This window comes from Pithys albifrons, chromosome 11 (genome assembly GCF_047495875.1).
Source record: "Pithys albifrons albifrons isolate INPA30051 chromosome 11, PitAlb_v1, whole genome shotgun sequence".
Classification (NCBI taxonomy): domain Eukaryota; kingdom Metazoa; phylum Chordata; class Aves; order Passeriformes; family Thamnophilidae; genus Pithys; species Pithys albifrons.
Window position 1 is genome coordinate 26,737,829 of NC_092468.1, and position 20,975 is coordinate 26,758,803.

At 44.7% G+C, this 20,975-nt stretch overlaps 1 protein-coding gene across 1 annotated transcript in view; it reads left to right on the forward strand.

Annotated features, from left to right (window-relative positions):
- Nucleotides 1–20,975, forward strand: part of WWTR1 (WW domain containing transcription regulator 1) — a 46,355-nt gene that overhangs the window by 18,532 nt on the left and 6,848 nt on the right. Inside the window, exons 2-3 of the mRNA XM_071566337.1 lie at nucleotides 6,017–6,153; nucleotides 17,853–18,046. Of these exons, the coding sequence (XP_071422438.1) occupies nucleotides 6,017–6,153; nucleotides 17,853–18,046 (331 nt within the window). The remainder of the gene's footprint in view (nucleotides 1–6,016; nucleotides 6,154–17,852; nucleotides 18,047–20,975) is intronic.

Sequence of the window (20,975 nt, forward strand, 5' to 3'; positions counted from 1 at the left end):
AGTCATTATTTCTCATATGGCTTTTTAGAGGAGATGGGACCCTTCTAAAAATAAATGTACATTCCACTTGTGTGTATGAGAAAGAAGATAGTAGCAGTCTTCTCTGTGTAACTGCAAGAAAACCAACCCTATCAGCTTTTCTTTATATGATGTTGGAAAATGTCAGACTAATGAGTATGTATGTATTTGAAAGTAGGAACCATCCCAACCTACACTAACCCCCCTGTGCCTCCCCATGATTTATAGTATGCCAGGCACTCATAGTGGTAGCTGAAGTCACTGCAAACTGTGTTTTGAACATAAAAGCAATGCCTGTTTTGTAGGGTCATGGGCTGGGTGTTTCAAAGTGCTCCCTGCAAATGCTGCATTCTGCTAAATCAGTTGTTGCTCTGACCTGTAGGATGGGGACAGCCTTGCAAAATCGAATGGAGATCTCTGAAGTGACAGTGTGATGATTTACTCACTATCTTTTAAGGGTAGTTTATTACATCTGTCACTAGAATAGTCTGAAAATTTTGCAGTAGGTACAGGATGAAGCTGCGTGTTAGTTAAAGACAAAGTGTGTAATTAGACACTGCCCGATGGTATCACAGTGCACAACCCCGAGAGGACCAAGAGAGGCACGCACTGAGTTAGCTGTTCATTGTTCTAAACTTTTCACATTCCTTTTTTTGTGTGTGTAATGTAAACAAGCTGAACGAAAAGACTGAGACAACTGCCAGCCTAATGACACTGATGCTTTGTCTGCAGTCTGGCATGTGAACTGCCGATGCCAATCAAGGTTTTTCTCCAAACATGTTCTGTGTGGGCTCATGCCAGAGTTAAGCTCATTGTCTTTAACAGGATGTGATTCAGATCATAATTTAACTCAGTCCCATTTCCACTTAATTTTGTATTTAACAGAGTTGTAAACAAGTGACAAGCCATAAAAGCTGGGCTGCCCTACTGAAATTTTCAAGCCTTGCACTTAAAGAGCAGTGACTGTCCCTTAAGTGTTTGAAGGCAGCTCTCACATCATGAGAACTGGTGCACTCTACTTGTAATGTGCTACAGTTCCCAAATGCACAGGTGAGTGCATGATGGTGCTGTATTTTCTGTGAAGTCTTCTTATGTTATGATGAAAGCAGAACTTGGCTTTTGAAACTTTGGTCTGTGGTGTGCGAGAGCAGGGAAAGCAGCGTGGCAAAGGAGAGACAGGAGCTGCACTGCAGCCAGAACAGGCTCTGCCCAGGCAGGGGCCAAACCACGGCCTGCCCTTCTCCTGTGCATGCAATAGCCACAAAGAAGACACAATATCTGCAAAGAAATATCTTGCTAATAATTAAGAACAGTGCTTAATGAAGGATTCTTACAAAGTAGCATTCACAAATTCCCTTTCGATATCTGAGGGACCACATAGCGTATGTACAGGGATTTTTATTAGAGACAGTCTAAAATGTTTCTCAGCTATTGCTTTTTAATGAACAACAAATTCCTTCCACTTTTAGGATTAGAAAGATGACAATAACTGAAGTGTGTCCCCTGTTGTGCAGGGTCAGTAGGTGCTGGGACAGGTTGGCCCCAGTGGGGCAGAGGCAGTGCTGGTGTGACAGGCTGTGCACCCTCTGGGGAGGAAGAATTTTGGACTTGTTGTACCCCCAGCCAGTGCTGCCACCAGTTCCAACAGCTGCCATAAGCTGCTGGGAAGTGCCACCTAATTATAGAATTTCCTTGATTCTCTTCATCCCCTTCAGAGATTTCTGGTTCCACCCTTGGCCAAACTCCCCCCTAAGGCAAGGCACTCACAGAGCTGTGACAGTGGCACTGCTGCTGCCACCCTTGGGGAGCTGGTGGGCTTTCTGTAGTGGCCAGTGGGTCTGGAGATCTCTAAAGGCACCAATAAATGCAACTCCTATTGGTTAGCACTTAAAAATACTATCTGTGAGTTAATTTTTTGCCCCAAACAGTGTTTTTCTTTTTTTGTACACAGTGGATCTCATCTTTCTCTTCTTGAAGTTTCCTAAGAACAGACACTAGGCCAGGAAATAATTTTGAATTGTGAGGGAAGTGAAATCAAAGGTTTTCTTAAGACAAAAAGGTTATTTTTATATACAGAGTAATTTTTTTCATCCTAATTGTTACACAGAACTAAGTACTTGCCCACATTATTTTTTCTGTTTGCCTGAAAGGGTTAAAATTGTACTTCTGAAAGTCACTTCATGAGATTTTTCCATAGGTGAATTGGGGTCTTGTAACTTAATATTATTTTAAAGTAAGTTAAGGCTGTACCAAGTAGATTTAATTTCTTTAGATTGTAGTGATGGGTTTTTAATTCCCTGTTTAATGACAAAGAGTATTGTTTTTGTGGTCTTTCTTCTTGAGCTTACTCATTTCTGCAATGTTAAAGATCCTGGATAATGAGGAACTTGAAAGCCCTTTCCCGGGTTTTCATTTTTAGCCACTGTCATATAAACAGGCACATGCATTGATTCCTGTGAGAATTGGACACGTGCACACAGGGTAATTGTTTCTAAAGTTAGGAATAATTTCTATTCATATCTTAAGTTTTGTTCACCTGTGACTGCAAGACATAAAGGTCACTTTAAAAAGAATAATAGAGCCAAGATTTTTAGGAAGTAGATGATACTAGACTTTTACAAAAGCCCGAGATTCTGTGAGCAGTTTGCCTTTTGCTGCTGGGTCCTGCCTGGTGCTGGTTCCTGGAATAATGTGGGACTTGGCTTTGGCTGTCGTTTTACCAGAAATTTCCCTGCAGTACCATGAGCAAGCTCAGACAATAGACTAAGATGTTGTGTCCCCGAGGTAATTTTCTTAAATTTAAAAACCTTTCTATCCATATAAAGGCCTATCTGCCACATCACACAGTGTCAGAGCACTGTGAGTGGGCTCTGACTTCACACTCACTTCCTTTTTGTCCTGTTTTTGTTTACAGGAGCAAAGGAATAGAGGGAAGGTTGGGAAATGCACTGCTCTGTTCCAGAAGGTGCAAACAGATTGCCCAATGTTTGGCATGGCAGGGGGGCTGGCAGGGGTGGCTGGGGCTGCTCTGGGGCAGGGGGAGCTGCCAGGACCCCTCTGGAGTGAGCGGCCCCTGAGTCAGAGCGGGAGGCTCTGGGTGCTCTGAGTCACCAGTTCCTGCTCAGAGCAGCTCCACTGGGATATGGGCTCAGTCACAGACTCTGGGCTCAGTCCCTGTGTCCAACCAGCAGCTCCACTGGGATATGGGCTCAGGCACAGACTCTGGGCTCAGCCCCTGTGTCCAACCAGCAGCTCCACTGAGATATGGGCTCAGTCACAGACTCTGGGCTCAGTCCCTGTGTCCAACCAGCAGCTCCACTGGGATATGGGCTCAGGCACAGACTCTGGGCTCAGCCCCTGTGTCCAACCAGCAGCTCCACTGGGATATGGGCTCAGGCACAGACTCTGGGCTCAGCCCATGTGTCCAAGCACTGACAAGGGACCCCACAGAGACAAACTCTGCATTTGTGTTTTTTCAGGTGAGCGTGAACTTATGGAATAATCTGTTCATTCTTCTCAGTTCCCCTTAAAGCTTTTTAGATGAGTAGCTCTGAATTTCCTAATACTGGGATAAAAAGGGTCTGAAAATAGAACCCACTGAGGTACATCTGCTGTTGGAGTGAGTACAAGCAGAAGGAGGATTGGTGTCCTTCATGCTGCTGCTTGCTAATTTAAACTCCCTGAGCTGTCCTGGCAGGGCTGCAGTGGAAGTGGGGGATTAGAGCCTCGCAGTAAAACTGCAGGACGGGGCAGCTCAAACTCTGGGGAACACTGACACTGACACTGCAGAGCAGAGTGCAGACACCCAAACAGGAGGCATTTAACAAAAGCTCGAGGTACAACAGGTGGAACAATCTTGAAGTCCTGGTAACATACTGAGCTGTTTAGATGCAAGCTTTGGTTTAATTTTGCTCTGATGAGGGACCACCACTGGGATGCAATTTGCCACCTGCTGCACTGGGGCATTGCAGGACACACATTTCACAGATTCCTGTATGTCTCCTTTGAGTTGTAAATATTTAACTTTCCCAGATTTCAGTGAGAACACCAAACCTTGTTTGCCTGTGGAGACCCCCCATCAGTCTCATCTGTGATGCAGAAATAGAAGCTGAGATTAACTCTGCTTCCCTGTCCTGCTTGTTTATGGATGAAGACCTTGTTGAGAAATGGCTGCCTCTGACACTGGGATATAAAATAATAATAAGGAATGCAAAAAATTACTATTGGAAAGTGAGAATTTGAATATGGATTTTTGGGCTGCTTTGTCACATGTTTGAATATGGCTCAAGTAAGAATCTTATAAATGCAAGTCATAAAAGTTCCTTGCATATCTCTGCAGTTCTCTCTATGTCAATATTATAGATGAGGTAAGAGAACATCAAAGTTTGGGGCTCTCTGGCTTCGTACACCATATACGAGAATTCTTATACTTGAAATGTGAGTAAAAAGAAAAGCTGAAATATAATAAAGGTTTACAATGAGAGGACACTGAAGTGTTCTAATGCTGGGGAGAAGCACTGGTGAGTGGATTCATTGTGAATGATAAACAGAAGCTGTGAAGAAAGGAAGTGACTCAGCAGCTGAGAAGCACCAGGTGAAAGTGTGATCTTCAGTTGGGGTTTGGTAACTGTATATATACAAGGTAAAATATTAGGAAAAGAAAATGGCTACAGACTAAATAAAGACAAGGGCACTTTTTTCTGTTCTTTAAAAAATGGTTTATGGTTTTTTTTCTTTGCTTGTAATTCACATTATTTTTGGTAATACCTGAGATGTACATTACAGTGGATATGGAAACTTGCTTGTGAAATGGTTCTGGTTCTCAGCTGGATATGAAGGGGTGACAGCAGTGGTGTCCGTGCCACCAATGTCAGCAAAAGCAATGACAGGCCCAAGACTGAGCACAGGAAGGAGGATTTACACTGTGCTTTTATCAAAGTTGGATTGAAATGGTTTCTCAGGCACAGAATATTTAAAATTTGTCCTTCTTTACATGTTTTTCTTAAAGACTTACCTCCTTCTGACAAAACCTGATAGAGAAGAACCCATCCAAGTCCAAACAGTAACCCAGCCTGGTTAGCTGGTTGGGCTTGGAGCCAGACAATCCCTTGACAGATACCAGACTACTGATTACTTTAACAGGGTTCCTTTCACGTTTCTTGATTCAAATAGAATTACACAGTGATCCTTAAAATTCTTGTCCTGGTAAGTTTCCTTCCAAACAGATGCATTTCAGTGTAAACTTCCAGTTGAACAAAATCACAGTTCCTTCCACACAATTCTGTGGCCAAAATATTTTACAGTGACTGTTGTTATAGTTATGTCCCTGTGAAATCTGTGTGGATTTATGCAGGATTTCATGTTTTCGAGGTAATACACATAGAGAGAGTTTGCAAACTGGAGTGGCAGGTGCATTGTTGGCTCTGTTAGTGCCTTTACAGAGGAATCAGTGCTTACTCATAGGTCAGGTGGCTGTCATCTGCAGGTTGGGTGGTGGGAATATGTTCTGGTATTCTTGGACACACAGGCGACTTTTCATGGTGTGGGAAGGAACAAAGCAGTTGGGTTTGGCAAGACAAACACTTGCCTTTACATAACTCAGCAAGATGACTATATATTGCTGAGTGAGGACAGGCCAGATACCGAGTATGTAGAGGACAACTGGTAGGACAAGAGTAAACAACTTTTGGACAACTGAATAATCTGGAAGATGAGTATGTTACAGATTTTCAGTATGACAACAGAATTCACCAATTGTTCAAGTAAAAGTAATTATTCCACAATAGGGCAGAATAAGTTAGAATGGCAGGGGCAGAAGATCAGAAACAAAAAATAAGGGACCAGATGATAATTTCAAGTGGGTTGGAGTGAGATGAGGAAGGGCAGACAGATGTGGGATAAGAAAAGCAAATAGGACTTTCATGACATTATGCCTAAGTGTGTATATAATATACTGGGTATGTTTTGTTAAATTTGTGTTTTATCTTTTCTTTCTCAGTCACATAGAAAAAATTACAACATGGCAAGATCCTCGAAAGCCCCCGAACCAGCCACTGAACCACGTCAGCCGCCACCCCGCAGCCACGGCCACGCCGGTGCCACAGAGGCCCATGGCAATGTCACAGCCAAATCTCAGTGAGTACTGCCTGGGAGCTCTGAGAGCACAAGAGACAGGAGAGACACTTTCCTGATTTGCTTATCAAAGTCATTTTTTGTTCAAGAAAGTAGCTCTCATTCTGCTCTCAGACCTAACAGTATCTTCTCCCCTTCATTTACTTACTTCTCCCTCTGTAGAGTTGGCAGCAAGTGAATTTGTACTGTTGGAGGTGAAGTTCTGAATTTCATGCAGTTTAGTTTAGAGCCTCTGTGACAAATTTGTGATGTAGAATTAAACATAGAAAACATAGAAAAATAAGCTCTTTCTGTGCTTTTACCTTCTGAGGTGGTAAAGCTCTCACAAGCCCCGTTTCAGGTCCGAGCTGTTGGATGACCTGTCCACAGACAGCCCTGTGTTGTTTCAGGTCACAGGGGGTAGAGTGTTTGCTTGGTAGTTTTTTGATGGTGGTGGGTGGGTTTTTTGCATAATGATGTTCTGCACTGAAAGCAACTTGCAAAATACTAAAAAGTCTGTTTTTCAGTATGAATTACCTACAAACTTTTTATAACTATTGTGGTTCCCTTGGTGTTCCTCTTTAGCACTTTTCAGTGTAAATTTAACCATCAACTTACATTGTCTGCTATTGCCAGATATGAGTCTTAGTGAAAATAAAGCCATGAAATCTGAAAATTTTAAAGAAGGTATAGAAGTGGAAAAAACCAATAACCCCTAATATTTAACTTCTGGAGCTTTAACTTTTCTACTGCTCAAGAAAATGAGAAAACATAGATGAGCTTTCAGGCTCAAACTCACAAAACTATGTCAAATAGGTAGTCTTCAAAACACAGCAGATTCTTGTTCTGGTTGAATTTTTGGTAAGCTGATCTCATGATTTCTTGATTATTCACTTGCAGTGTGGTCCATCAGGGCTGTCTCTTCTAAAATGGTGAACATTTGTCTGTTAATGGTCACCAATTCACTTTTGCACTGCATTTATAGGAAACACCTAGGCTGACCTCTCAGGTAATTAGCTTCAGTTCTTTCTTCTGCCTTTCTCTCAGCAACTGCCCTGCTTGAGTATATGCAGCAAGGGTTGGTTATGTTACATGATTTAGCAGTGGGTGTTGGTTATGTTATGATTTAGCAGTAGGTGTTGGTTATGTTACATGGTTTAGCACTAGGTGTTGGTTATGTTACATGATTTAGCAGTAGGTGTTGGTTATGTTACATGATTTAGCAGTAGGTGCTGGTTATGTGATTTAGCAGTAGGTGTTGGTTATGTGATTTAGCAGTAGGTGTTGGTTATGTGATTTAGCAGTAGGTGTTGGTTATGTTATGATTTAGCAGTAGGTGTTGGTTATGTTACATGATTTAGCAGTAGGTGTTGGTTATGTTATGATTTAGCAGTAGGTGTTGGTTATGTTACATGATTTAGCAGTAGGTGTTGGTTATGTTATGATTTAGCAGTAGGTGCTGGTTATGTTATGTGATTTAGCAGTAGGTGTTGGTTATGTTATGATTTAGCAGTAGGTGCTGGTTATGTTATGTGATTTAGCAGTAGGTGTTGGTTATGTTATGATTTAGCAGTAGGTGTTGGTTATGTTACATGATATAGCACACGATGTGAGGGCGGATATTTGCAGAAGAAACCTGTGCAAGATCTGAGAGTTTGGGGTGTCTGCAGAGTGTCACAGCACATGATAAAACTCCCAACTGCGCTGCTGTGGCTTCAAACCACAGCTGCCTGTGGGTCAGTCTGTTTGTGGCAGTGCTGGAATGGCCAGGAGGTAAGAATAGGACAGCAGGCTTTTTGTTCACTCCTCTGCTTGTGTTGACATCTGTTACATCATCCCTAGCTAAAAAACAAAGGAGGTGCCCTAAATCAGGACAGTGTACAGTGTGCTTTCCCCCTCAGTTTGTTAGTGGAAATTAATCAAAGCCAAATGCTGTACTGAAACAGATGTACACTGAATTTTAGAGGAGGGTCTTTCTGGAGATACAAAGTATTACAAATAAAAGTGTACACGTACTGGAGAGTCTGTTCTTAATGGCACTTCAGGTGTCCAAAAAGAGCATTTCCACAGAATTTGAAATCTGTCCCATCAAATACAGACTGTATTTCATTACACCACATACATATATGATGAAGTTCTACTTTTTGGTCGGTGTTTGTGCAGTTCTTGGCATAATGGTTCAGATTTGTAATTGAATTTCCCACTAGAAACAGTAGGTAAAAATTTACACAGTTTCCATATTTGTCAATTTGACATTTTGTCAGTATGTCTTGGTGACCTTTTTGTCATTCTGGTGGCTTTCAAAGGCCCCTGTGATGCTTTGGGAGCAAGCAAATCTGTGTGGCCAGCTGAGTAGCAATTCCAGCTCCATATTAGTCATTTCCACATCACAGTCCCTGATTTTCCAGTCCACCTGTTTGAACACCCTGTGTGACACTATTTTATTAAAAACATATCTTAAAATATCTAATCTAGAAAGTGTGTGTGTATATATGCATATATATACACACAAAATTTACACAGAGAGATTGCAGTAATCTGAACAGAACACAGCAGCCTCTGAGGAGGCTCGGGGGGACCTCAGCACTCACCACAACTCCCACTGGGTCCCACTGCTGCCTCAGTAAAGGCCTCCTGTGGGAATGCTGAGTCTGAGCTACGGATGCTGTTCTGCCTTGGTGGCATTCCCTGGTGTAAGAAGATTGTGGAGGATGATTTGGAGCTTTGTGAAGCAAGATTTAGGGGAAAAATTCAATCTTACAAAAGTTTCTTTTGCAACAATTTTTCATTAAATGCTGCTTGTTTTGTAGTCTTTCTCTACTCTACATTATGCAACATTCAAAGCCATTGTTATTTCCATCCTTCCTTCAAACTGTTTTAAAGAGATTTTTTTGGTGATTTTTTTTGTGATTTCATCCAGTGGGTGAGCACAATCTGGTCTTCATTTAAATGTTTTCCAAGTTTAATAGTCTGCAACTTATTTTGACATAATAAAGCCCTCTATAACAGCATTTATGTTCTCAGTATAAGTTAGCTTGAATTTATATGTGTGTTCCTTCAGGAGCTCCTACAAAAAGAACAGACTATAGAAAATCTCTGAAGGCTGTAGGCAAAGTGGCCCCGTCAGGCACGGTGGGAGGTGGGATTGGGCTCAGAGCAGACAGGGCTGGGGGGCACAGGGGGAGGTGGGATTGGGCTCAGAGCAGACAGGGCTGGGGGCACAAGGGAACGTGGGATTGGGCTCAGAGCAGACAGGGCTGGGGGGCACAGGGGGAGGTGGGATTGGGCTCAGAGCAGACAGGGCTGGGGGCCACAGGGGGAGGTGGGATTGGGCCCAGAGCAGACAGGGCTGGGGGGCACAGGGGGAGGTGGGATTGGGCTCAGAGCAGAGAGGGCTGGGGGGCACAGGGGGAGGTGGGATTGGGCTCAGAGCAGACAGGGCTGGGGGGCACAGGGGGAGGTGGGATTGGGCTCAGAGCAGACAGGGCTGGGGGGCACAGGGGGAGGTGGGATTGGGCTCAGAGCAGACAGGGCTGGGGGGCACAGGGGAACGTGGGATTGGGCCCAGAGCAGACAGGGCTGGGGGGCACAGGGGGAGGTGGGATTGGGCTCAGAGCAGACAGGGCTGGGGGGCACAGGGGGAGGTGGGATTGGGCTCAGAGCAGACAGGGCTGGGGGCACAAGGGAACGTGGGATTGGGCCCAGAGCAGACAGGGCTGGGGGGCTCAAGGGAAGGTGGGATTGGGCTCAGAGCAGACAGGGCTGGGGGGCACAGGGGGAGGTGGGATTGGGCTCAGAGCAGACAGGGCTGGGGGCACAGGGGGAGGTGGGATTGGGCTCAGAGCAGACAGGGCTGTGGGCACAGTTACTCTGCAGCCCACGGGAGGGACTCACATGGGTATTAAGCAGTGCCCAGGGTTTGGTGTCTTGACAGTCTGGGGCACTCTGCCACTTTGTGAAATGCCTCTGAGTTTGTTTGGGTGTGGAGGGGCTTTCAATTCATGTAACCAGAAGCTGTGGTTCAAATGGGTGTTTGGACATCCCTGCCGCTCCCCAGTGCCACCACCATCCCCTTGGCCTCTTTGCACAGTGGACAGTCCAGGACCAGCAATTCCAGAAAGTGTACCTGGTTTTACCCCTTCTGGTACACAGGAGAACTTGTGTGACTCATCAGACTGTGCATGGGTTTGATGGGCAGAAAGGCATTTAAATGCTGCAGTCACTTGTGACCTGACTGTCAGGGTGGGAGTGACAAGAGCTGGAGCACAGAAACAAGCCAGGTGTGTTTGTGTGGATCCTTTATGTGTTAGGGCTGTATCATATTCTATTACCCTGTCCGTTTTTAGTCTCATTATTTTTCATGCAAGTTTGGAAAAAAAAGGTCTTTTGAGATCTCTTCTGACTGGGGCTGTTCTGTGATAATGGTTAATAACTTGATGTTTTCACAGCTCGTAAGTCATTATCTTAGTATGTGGTGTCTGTTGGCCCAGATAATGCTGCCTTCAGAAAATGTACCAAGATGTCTCTTAGTTCTGTACATAATACCTCATAACTATATATTCTTTTAGTCTGTCAAGATGTGTTCATTAATATGCCCATTTTCAAGGGAAAAAAAATCATAAATATTCATAATGTTATGGTTTCTGATATTTCCAGTGTTCCTGTAGTCTGTCTCCATCCAGAGCAGAGGTTTTCTTTTATCTCTGTGTTGCTGGTTTATCAGTTCCCTGCTGATGACATGCTCAGAGGGGTTTGGTGAGAACCTGTGGACTCCTTCAGGTGTTCTGAATGGAGGGGCAGCTGTGGGAGGTTCTGAGCTCACAGAGCGTGGGATGCCTGTTCGAGGTAAAGCACTGAGTGAATTTGTGTGTGAGTTTGTGCACAGGGGTAGGGCCTTGTACAAGTTCAGGGTGAGTCCATCACAGACATGTCAGGTGAGAAGGGGCCTTGGGAGGTCCAACCTGGCCCCTGCTGAAGGCAGAGGCAGTGGGGGGGCCAGAGCAGGAGCTCAGGGCTTGGTGCACTCAGGTGCAGAAATCCCTGGAGACAGAGGAGAATGTCCTGGGGTAGTTCCCGTGTGTTCATCAGGGAGGAGGCTGGTACCAAAAAGAAAATGGGTGCTGTATCATCAGCATTGAGTGGGGCAGTTTCAGAACGTGGAACACACACACACTTAGGAATACAGAGTAATTTCTGGCAGAGGGAGGGAGGTGCTACATCTCCTTTAGTTTGCACTTGACACCTGCACTTTCACCTGATTTGATCATGTGTAAATACAGAGTATAAGAAAAACAAAATGGCCCACGTCTGGCAGAAGCTGGTGATACTTCTCTCCATTTTATAGATCAAGCAGTTCAGGCAGAGCACAGTGGAAAGCTCAGAGTTAACTTGTTTAGTGTCAGTGTGTGTGTTGGTCCTGAGAGTTCAACCACGTTAACTTTTTGTATCAAACTCCAAGTGAAGAATTATTTGGTTTCTGTTTTTCCCTACTGAAGGAGAGAACTTTACCTCTGGCAAGAGCCAGCAGCAGGCATGACCCAAGTGACTCAGGCAGGCATGGCTTTCACTGTTAATTCACTGGTTCTCTAAGATGAAGGACATCGGGTATTACACAACAGAATTTTTTATTGTGAAGAGCCTTATAAACTGATGACTAGTTATTTAATAGAAAATCATGCGTGAATCTGAGAAGTTCAGCTTTCAGCTCATGGCACTTTAATTGTGTCTGCACAACTGGGAATTATAGCACTTTGCCTCTGCTTTAATTTTTTTTAATCAGACAGGAAATCCAACCAATAAAACAATGCAATAATTCTGTCTAGGAGCAATAAACACATGAACCAAAGTTTCCATATCCTGCCATGATAAAAGAAGTGCAGCTACTATTGTTTAAGGATGATTAAAGGCAGTTTTGGTTACTGGGTCAAAGTGAGTGTCTGGAGATAGGAACACAGAAATTCCCAACGAGTTCAAAACCAGGTGCTGTGTGTTTTAGTGTTAACCAACATCCATGAAGTGGTCCAGATTTTGCAAGGCTTCGTTTGCCTTGGCTGGAAATTCAGATAGAAACCTGTGACATTGAGGGGAACGTGCTTTTCCTTCTGTGTAGCCTGTGCTCTCACACCACCTGCACAGTGGAAAGGTTTCCTGTTCCAGGTCATTGTTAATTACTGGATATCCTGGAAGAAGCAAACACAATTCATTTGTGGTCAGAGTGAATAATCTTGGCACCTGCTGCTGGTGATTCCTTACAGGAGAGCTGAAAGGATGGTCGAGGTCTCGCCCGTTCTCTGGGAATGAGTTTTGTGATTCGGCTCTCAAAAGAATGAGGGGCGTTTGGTTGTTTGCAATTAAAGCCTCTAACAAGTAATTTATTAAGCAGATTTCAAATAGAGTAATTTATTTATGTTTTAAGGACAGTGGTGAAGAGTTTAGGAGACTAGCAGGAATTAATTTCAGTCTCAGGTAAATTAAATCCAGATGTCTCAAAGGACACACACCTCTAAACCAGCAACTGACTATCCAGTAAACCTGAAATGTTAAAAGTTGATGTGCTGAAGAGAGATGTTGGCACTGTTTCAAAATGGAACAATTTTGACACAAAGAAGTTCCTGTTGGAGTAGGCATTTCCCCTCAAAGTTAGTAATCCAAACATGGGGCAGTGCAAGAGTGGAGGGTCATTTCCATAGTTTCAAAGTGAATGAAATGCAAAAGCTGAAGATTGCATGAAACAAAGTAAAAGTAATTTAATAAATAATTTAAATTCTAGTGGTCATCAGTAATCAGTCATTAGTATTAAAGCTGTCGCTACACTCAAGCAGCTCCCACCATTATTTGTTCCTACTGACTTATTGTTAAAAGTGCTTTCAGAGTAAATCTCTAATCTTTTAAATAACTTCCTGCTAAATCACAGCGTTGATGCTGCACCTGCAGGTTGTTTGGGGTGTTGTAAGTTTAAATCATGGAAGATGGGAAAGATTAGTTAAATGTGAATATCACAGAACTTAACAGTTAAAACTGTTGGGAAATGTCTGTATAGCTATTTTCAGCTCAGAAATCTGAATAAAGGAGTCTCTGTGCACTGGGGTAGGGCAACTTTTTGCTTTAATACTTTACAGATTTTTGGAACAAAATGCACCAGCACTGAAAAGCAGCATTTTTTGCTGACCTTATTGGAAGGCTAATGCTGTTTCTGGGAAATAAGTGAAACAAGCAGTTCTTTGTTGGCTGAAGTGGAAAGAGAAAAGGAGGGGAGCCCAGTTGTTTTTTCTCCACAGTGTCGTGACTAAGTCAGAACTGTAATATGGCTGGGTTCGTTCTTCTTTTTTCTTTTTATTTTGAACCTCTGCAGACATTTGTTTTTCATCAGACTGTGTTGTGTGACACCTGGCACTGGACAGTTTATCTGAATTCAGCTCTGGGCTGCCCATAAACAGAGCAGAAGGATCCCCAGTTACATCAGACACTTCTGTCACTAGAGTAACAGAAGCTGGAACAATCAGTTCAATGTATATGTCAGATACGTTCACACTTGCATGTTTTGGTTTCTGCAACTTTAAGAATCCCTTGCCCACAAAATAATACTTGCTTAGTCTATATCCAGCAGAGTCATCAAAAGAAACATCTCCTGCAGTGTCAGAAAACCTAATTCAATAGAATATCAATATTAATTTAAAATCAAACAAAAGCAATAGAAGAATTTTTTAATTATTCATCTAACTGGAAAAACAAAATTACATAGGTCTATCTTGAGATGTGAACTAAACAGTTCATGGTCTGCAATGAAGGTGTGGCCACATAGTCCAGGTTTGGAGCTTAGTTCCATATTTTTTACTATTATTTGGGCTGGATAATTGTATAATGGCTGTTTATTGAAATTACTTACTTAATTTTGCAAAATAAAGTTGGTTTTCCCCCAGAGAACTCAATTCAAGGCCGCACTCCTTGTCTGCTGGAACGATGAATACATTTCATCTCTTATGTTGAAGCCAACCTCCTTTACCACAGAGTGGCAGATTTGAGCTTTTTTATATTTTTTTCTCTGCAGAACCTTAGAAATGTTACACTGGAGTGCCAGACCCTGCCTGGTGAATCGAAGGCCAGTTGTTTTTCCTTAGTTACCTCCTGACCTCTCAAAAGGAGCCCCAGGTGCCAAGGCTGCCCAGACTGTGGCTGGGAGCAGCTTTGGGTCCCTGCTCAGGGTGACAGTGTCAGTGCTCAGAGCAGGGGCTGTGCTGGGCAGTGTGGCTGCCCTGAGAGCAGCAGGGGTTGATTTTTAACCCAAACCCCATTATGTTCCTCACAGCATTCAAATACAAATTCAGAACTGCAAAATAAATGAATGCAGGCATTACTAAAACTGTATAAATAGCACAACAGATGTGCCATATGATTGTATCATAAGGAAAAGAGATTTGTAGAATGGCATCATTTGTTAAGTTGCTAAATGGAGCTGACTAGAGACTTTCCTGTCATTGGGCTTGTTCAAACCCTTAGTGACAAAAGAGTTGTCAGCTGTTTTCCAAACCAGTGTCACCGAACTTTCAGTGTCAAGTGTCAGCTCTGGTTGAGTGGAGCAGTTCCAGGAGAAGCACTTGGGTAGAAGGTTTTTCACAAACTAAGCATACATATATACCACAAGAGTAATTTTCCCATTGTTTTTATTGCAACGAGTGTATTTAAATATTTGCTATTATTTGAAATCCAAACAATATCACACATATCAAGCATGCTTACAAAGATTCCAGGTACTGTAGTTTTCTGTTTCTCTTATGCATATAATTGTAGCTCTATCCTTAAGCGAAACAACTGAGTTTAGTCCAAGTTTTTTTTTGTTGTTTGGAAAAAGCTACAGCAGTGAGAAGTCTTGGTCCTGTAACAACAACTATGTCATCGTACTTTGCCACACTTCTTTTGAAGAGACTGAGGTTCTACCTGAATGCCTGGTTTTGGTTTTGCCCAAGTAGATGGCATTGCAGAACAAAACGTACCTGACATTACCTCTAGTGTTGTGTGTGAAATTGTGTGAAGATCAAATCATTTGGATGGGAAAAGCCCTCCAAGACTGAGTCCAACCATTAACCCAGCACTAACCCAAGTCCCCAGGTGCCACATCTTTTAAATCCCTTCAGAGATGGGAACTCCACCACTGCAGTGGACCGTGCTCTGCCAACACAGAATCAGCACAAGGTCTCACTCTGTACAAAGAACTGACCACAGAACATAAAGGAGACAAAACGGTTGAAAGATTTTATTGCCTCACTGGGAAAAGTGTATAAAAATTAATGGGATAATATTACTGTGAATAATCCCCCAAAGTAATACAGATGGAGCAGACAGTAGTTTATAGTTGGTCTTATTCACATGAAGACAAGAAATATCCACAGAAAGGAACTCTGTGGCTCTCAGGAAATATTGTTTCTCATAGTAAACTAATACTGAAATGTCTTTAAGCACCTGGAAGAATCTAACTGAAACATCCAGAAGAATTAAGAAAACAGTAACAGCCAGTCATCCTGAACAAGCACATTGTCTCCAGTTAAAGGCGCTGGGAGTTCACAAAGGGACAGGCTGACTGAGAATGCTGCCTGGTGACCACAAGAAGGTAGTGGTGAAAATGTTCAGACTGTACACAACAGTTAAAGACTGTAAGGAACAGAACCACCTTAAATTTTTTGGTGCCACAAAACCCTTGGGCACCTCATAGTTTTGTGTAAACGTAGTGTTTGTTGGTATCAAGGCATTTCCAGGGAAGAAGTCTGCAATTGCACCGACAAGCCCAGCACTGCTGATATTAAGCAATCTGTGCAGACTCCTGACTTAAACAAGACAAATTTCTTCCTGTTTATGCTGCTAAGAATAGCATCCAGCATTGATATCCTCCAGATAAGCCAGAAGTAAAATACACTGAATTTTCAAAAATTTAACTGTATGGTTTTTCAGGACCCAAGTTAGATTTATTACTGAGGCAGATCAGGCCTAGCTGTATGGACCAAGTGTGGATTAGTCCTGGACTATCTCTAGGACCAGTCTGGGTCTAAGGGTAGCTTTATAACCTGTAGGTAGTGCAAAGCTCACAGAATAAATCCTTCAGGACCTTGTGGGAAGCATGCAGGCAAATCCAAACCATCTTAGCAACATGCTTCCAGAACCAGGTGTTCTGGAGAGCACAGCACAGAGACTGATGCCCCCGTGCCATCACAGTAATTGTGGTAACTCTGCTGTGAGTGAGCACATGTGGCAGTGCGTGGTGCCCTGTGAGTGAGCACATGTGGCAGTGCGTGGTGCCCTGTGAGTGGCATTGCGGGTGCCCTGTGAGTGAGCACATGTGGCATCGCGTGGTGCCCTGTGAGTGAACACGTGTGGCAGTGCGTGGTGCCCTGTGAGTGAACACGTGTGGCAGTGCGTGGTGCCCTGTGAGTGAACACGTGTGGCAGTGCGTGGTGCCCTGTGAGTGAACACGTGTGGCATCGCGTGGTGCCCTGTGAGTGGCATTGCGTGGTGCCCTGTGAGTGAACACGTGTGGCAGTGCGTGGTGCCCTGTGAGTGGCATTGCGTGGTGCCCTGTGAGTGAGCACATGTGGCAGTGCATGGTGCCCTGTGAGTGAACACGTGTGGCAGTGCATGGTGCCCTGTGAGTGGCATTGCGGGTGCCCTGTGAGTGAGCACATGTGGCAGTGCATGGTGCCCTGTGAGTGAACACGTGTGGCATTGCGTGGTGCCCTGTGAGTGAACACGTGTGGCAGTGTGTGGTGCCCTGTGAGTGAACACGTGTGGCAGTGCGTGGTGCCCTGTGAGTGAACACGTGTGGCAGTGCGTGGTGCCCTGTGAGTGAACACGTGTGGCATCGCGTGGTGCCCTGTGAGTGAACACGTGTGGCATCGCGTGGTGCCCTGTGAGTGAACACGTGTGGCAGTGCATGGTGCCCTGTGAGTGAACACGTGTGGCATCGCGTGGTGCCCTGTGAGTGAACACGTGTGGCAGTGCGTGGTGCCCTGTGAGTGAACACGTGTGGCAGTGCGTGGTGCCCTGTGAGTGGCATCGCGTGGTGCCCTGTGAGTGGCATTGCGTGGTGCCCTGTGAGTGAACATGTGTGGCAGTGCATGGTGCCCTGTGAGTGGCAGTGCGTGGTGCCCTGTGAGTGAACACGTGTGGCATTGCGTGGTGCCCTGTGAGTGAACACGTGTGGCATCGCGTGGTGCCCTGTGAGTGAACACGTGTGGCAGTGCGTGGTGCCCTGTGAGTGAACACGTGTGGCATCGCGTGGTGCCCTGTGAGTGAACACGTGTAGCAGTGTGTGGTGCCCTGTGAGTGAACACGTGTGGCATCGCGTGGTGCCCTGTGAGTGAACACGTGTGGCATTGCGTGGTGCCCTGTGAGTGAACACGTGTGGCAGTGCGTGGTGCCCTGTGAGTGAACACGTGTGGCATCGCGTGGTGCCCTGTGAGTGAACACGTGTGGCAGTGCGTGGTGCCCTGTGAGTGAACACGTGTGGCAGTGCATGGTGCCCTGTGAGTGAACACGTGTGGCAGTGCATGGTGCCCTATGAGTGGCATTGTGTGGTGCCCTGTGAGTGAACACGTGTGGCAGTGCGTGGTGCCCTGTGAGTGAACACGTGTGGCAGTGCGTGGTGCCCTGTGAGTGGCAGTGCATGGTGCCCTGTGAGTGAACACGTGTGGCAGTGCCTGTTGCCCCAGCTGGCTGAGCTGTCGTGTCTCCTGCAGTGGTGCCGCTGCCCCCCAGCTCGGCCGTGCCGCAGCAGAGCCGCCCCGCACAGCCCCCCGTGCTACTGGCACTGCCAGGCACTCTGACCACGCAGCAGCAGCAGCAGCAGCAGCAGCAGCAGCAGCTGAGGCTCCAGAGGATCCAGATGGAGAGGGAGCGGATTCGGATGCGTCAGGAGGAGTTACTGCGACAGGTAAGGCCAAGGCTACTCTTACTTTGTTCAAGAACTTTCAGTTCAATGCATCCAGATTTTTACCAAGTACCAAGTTAGTAGCTCTGTTACTTCATGTCAAGATTAACCATGGTTTTAGTTAAGGATAACCAAAAAGCTAATATAAATAGATAATTTCATTTTTTTCTCTAAAATAGCACTGAACATAGCACAGAATGGTCATCAGTCAGAAGTTACAGAGCCAGAGTCTTTCTTACTGGCTCTAATAGTTGTGTAAGAACCAAATTCTGTTCTGCATCTGATTATGAGCAACTAAAGCAACTATCACTGACTGACTGGCAGTTTAGCTTGGTTTGCATAGGAAACCATGTTCATGCTTCGCTGAAGATAAAGGCAGAACACGCAGAGTTGTTCTGTTCCCAACTCTCTTAATTTACACCCTTTGCCGTTGAGTTTAAATAAAGTCACATTCATGTCTTGGATGAATACCTCTGATCTGAAGACTTTTCAGAGTTGGTTATTTGTGGATATTTTGTTCTATTTCTCAAGTCTCAGCTCTATCTATCACATTGTACAAAATAGATATGTAACTTCCTTTATACTGCCTAAAGAAAATAAAATTTTAACAACTATATTTAATCTGTTATGGATGTGGTATGAGCTTAGTCATCACTGTCATCATGCTAACAACATGTTTAGCTATTTTTACTGTCTTTGGCTCTGTTCTTGCTTCAGGACGAGCAAATTAAGCTTCAAAACAGTTGCAGCATTGGCACAAGGGCTGTTTGCCCTGCTTTGCTGACTTTGATACATGCACAGCACTTTGCAGCTGTGCTGTGCTCAGTCAAGCCTCCAACTTACCCACTGTGGTGTCTGTTGGAGCTCCACATTGCATGAAGCAGCACAGTATCACTTTGCATTACTAAAGTTTTCAGAACTGGTGTAGAGCTCTTAGGAAGGAAATCAAGATGCAAAATCCATCCTTCTTAACAGAATGCTGTGAACTTGCTGCCAGTAACACAAGCATCCTGAATCCTGGCAGCTGAGAAGGATGTGATGAACCCCTCTGGAGTCATCAGTGTCCAAGTACAGTTAGTCCTGCTCTGACCCTCCACTGCTGTTTTTGCTTTTCCAGGGTAACCTATGTAAGGGGAAAATGCTGACTAAGTGTGTACTCTGCTGCCAGCAGCTGTGAGGAGGTGCAGAGCGTTTGAGTGAGAAGGGAGGGATTCTTTGGAGGGTCACAAGCATTTCAGCCCAGCAGCAGCTGCTGGCTGCCCACAGCTATTCCTGGCAGCAGCTGCTGGGGTGGAGCAACACACCCAGCCGGGAGGAGGACATGGCTCCAGGAGGTCTTGGCTTAGGGCCTTTGTTTCCTTCTTTGTCCTCCTCTTCATGTAGTTAGTTGGTAAAACCCTAGAATTCTAGATGAAGTACATGCAAGAAGGGCAGCATTTCAGAAAACCAATATGACAGCTTTTCTATTTAAAGATTTCCATACTGACTCTGTCATTCTATGAAGAGTTAATGTTCTTTCATACTCATTTGTTTTTGTCAGCTTTCCCAAGGAAGAGGGAGAATCTAATTGCTACTTAAGAGCTTCTTGGCAGTGGAAGTCAGTAGAGGTGATGTCAGCAATCTGTGAAAGGTCGGGCAGGGAAGGTGCCCCGGCACTTCTCTGTGTGCACGAGGGCCACCCTGTGCCATGTTGGAAGGGTACCAGTAGTTCCAATGCTTTCAGATGCTCCTTTCTGATCCAGGAGGTCCTATTGCCTAAATGCATCCACAGAAAGTTACAGGGGCTCAGAGAAGTTGAAGAAGCAGTGGGGGAAATGCAGAGAAACATTTATTGCTTTTTTTGTCCTTGCAAAGTAGAGCCTTATTGGCCTGCTACAGCCTCAAGACAAAACTGCCCCTCTGTATTCCTTTCCCTGCACAGGCTGGCACAGGGTCTGATTTCCTGGTGGCACAGGCAAGGTCTGCACCTCTCGCTTTCTGCCCTAAGTATGAGGGCTGGCAGAAGAGGAATTGCAGTGACCAGCAACGTAAACTCACTATAAAAATGCTCTCACTTGTCTCCTCCAGCTGGAAACGAGGGTTTGGCAACTAAGGATGGAGCTCAGATCAGTTCTGCCAGGAGGGTTCCAGGAAATGTGACAATGAATTTCTGCATTTGTCTGGCATACACCTAGAAAGGGGTTTACATCAGAACTGTGTTCAGAGGCTTTGAATCGTTCAACTCACTGCAATGCTCTGATGCTTTTTAAGAGATTTGCAGTTAACTGCTGATGGAGCTTTTTGACATGGCTTTGTGATACCAGAATACCATGAGGTTTTTAGTGTATTTTATTTTGTTATTTATTTTGAAAGTCCTCTTTGAGATTTTAAAATAGCATGTGGCATTGTGCCACGCAAACCATTAAGGGCATTTGGCCCTTTCTCAACTAATGCCAGAAATTGTCTCTTCTGGCCAAAGGGGAGGGACCTTCCTGCATTCAAAGGCTGAGAGCTCAGTAGTCTGGCTGAGGCTGTAATAACATGGCTGCCCACAGGGTGTGGGAAGCCTCTGGTGCTGTTTGACAGACGTTTTTCAACCTAGGATAGTAGATTCACAAATACTCTTCTTAAAAACCTTGTAGTCATGCTTAGAATAGAGAACAGGACATAGCAGTCTATCATAGAGCTTTGGGCACTGTGGAGTTGGTCCTTCACTACTGGCCATTGCTGTAACAAAGAGGCAAAGGGATCTGACATCTGTAGCAGTGCTAAAAGTGCAGTGTGACTTCTGAACAAATGACCTGCAGTAGGGGAGGAACGTGTGTCACATGTGGTGAAGCCAGTGCTCTGGCTGCTCCCCCAGCCGAACCCTGACTCCAGTGTGCAGGACCTGTTGTTCACAGGATGAAGTATCCATGGAGTTAATCTTACAAGCGACACACAGTATGTTGAA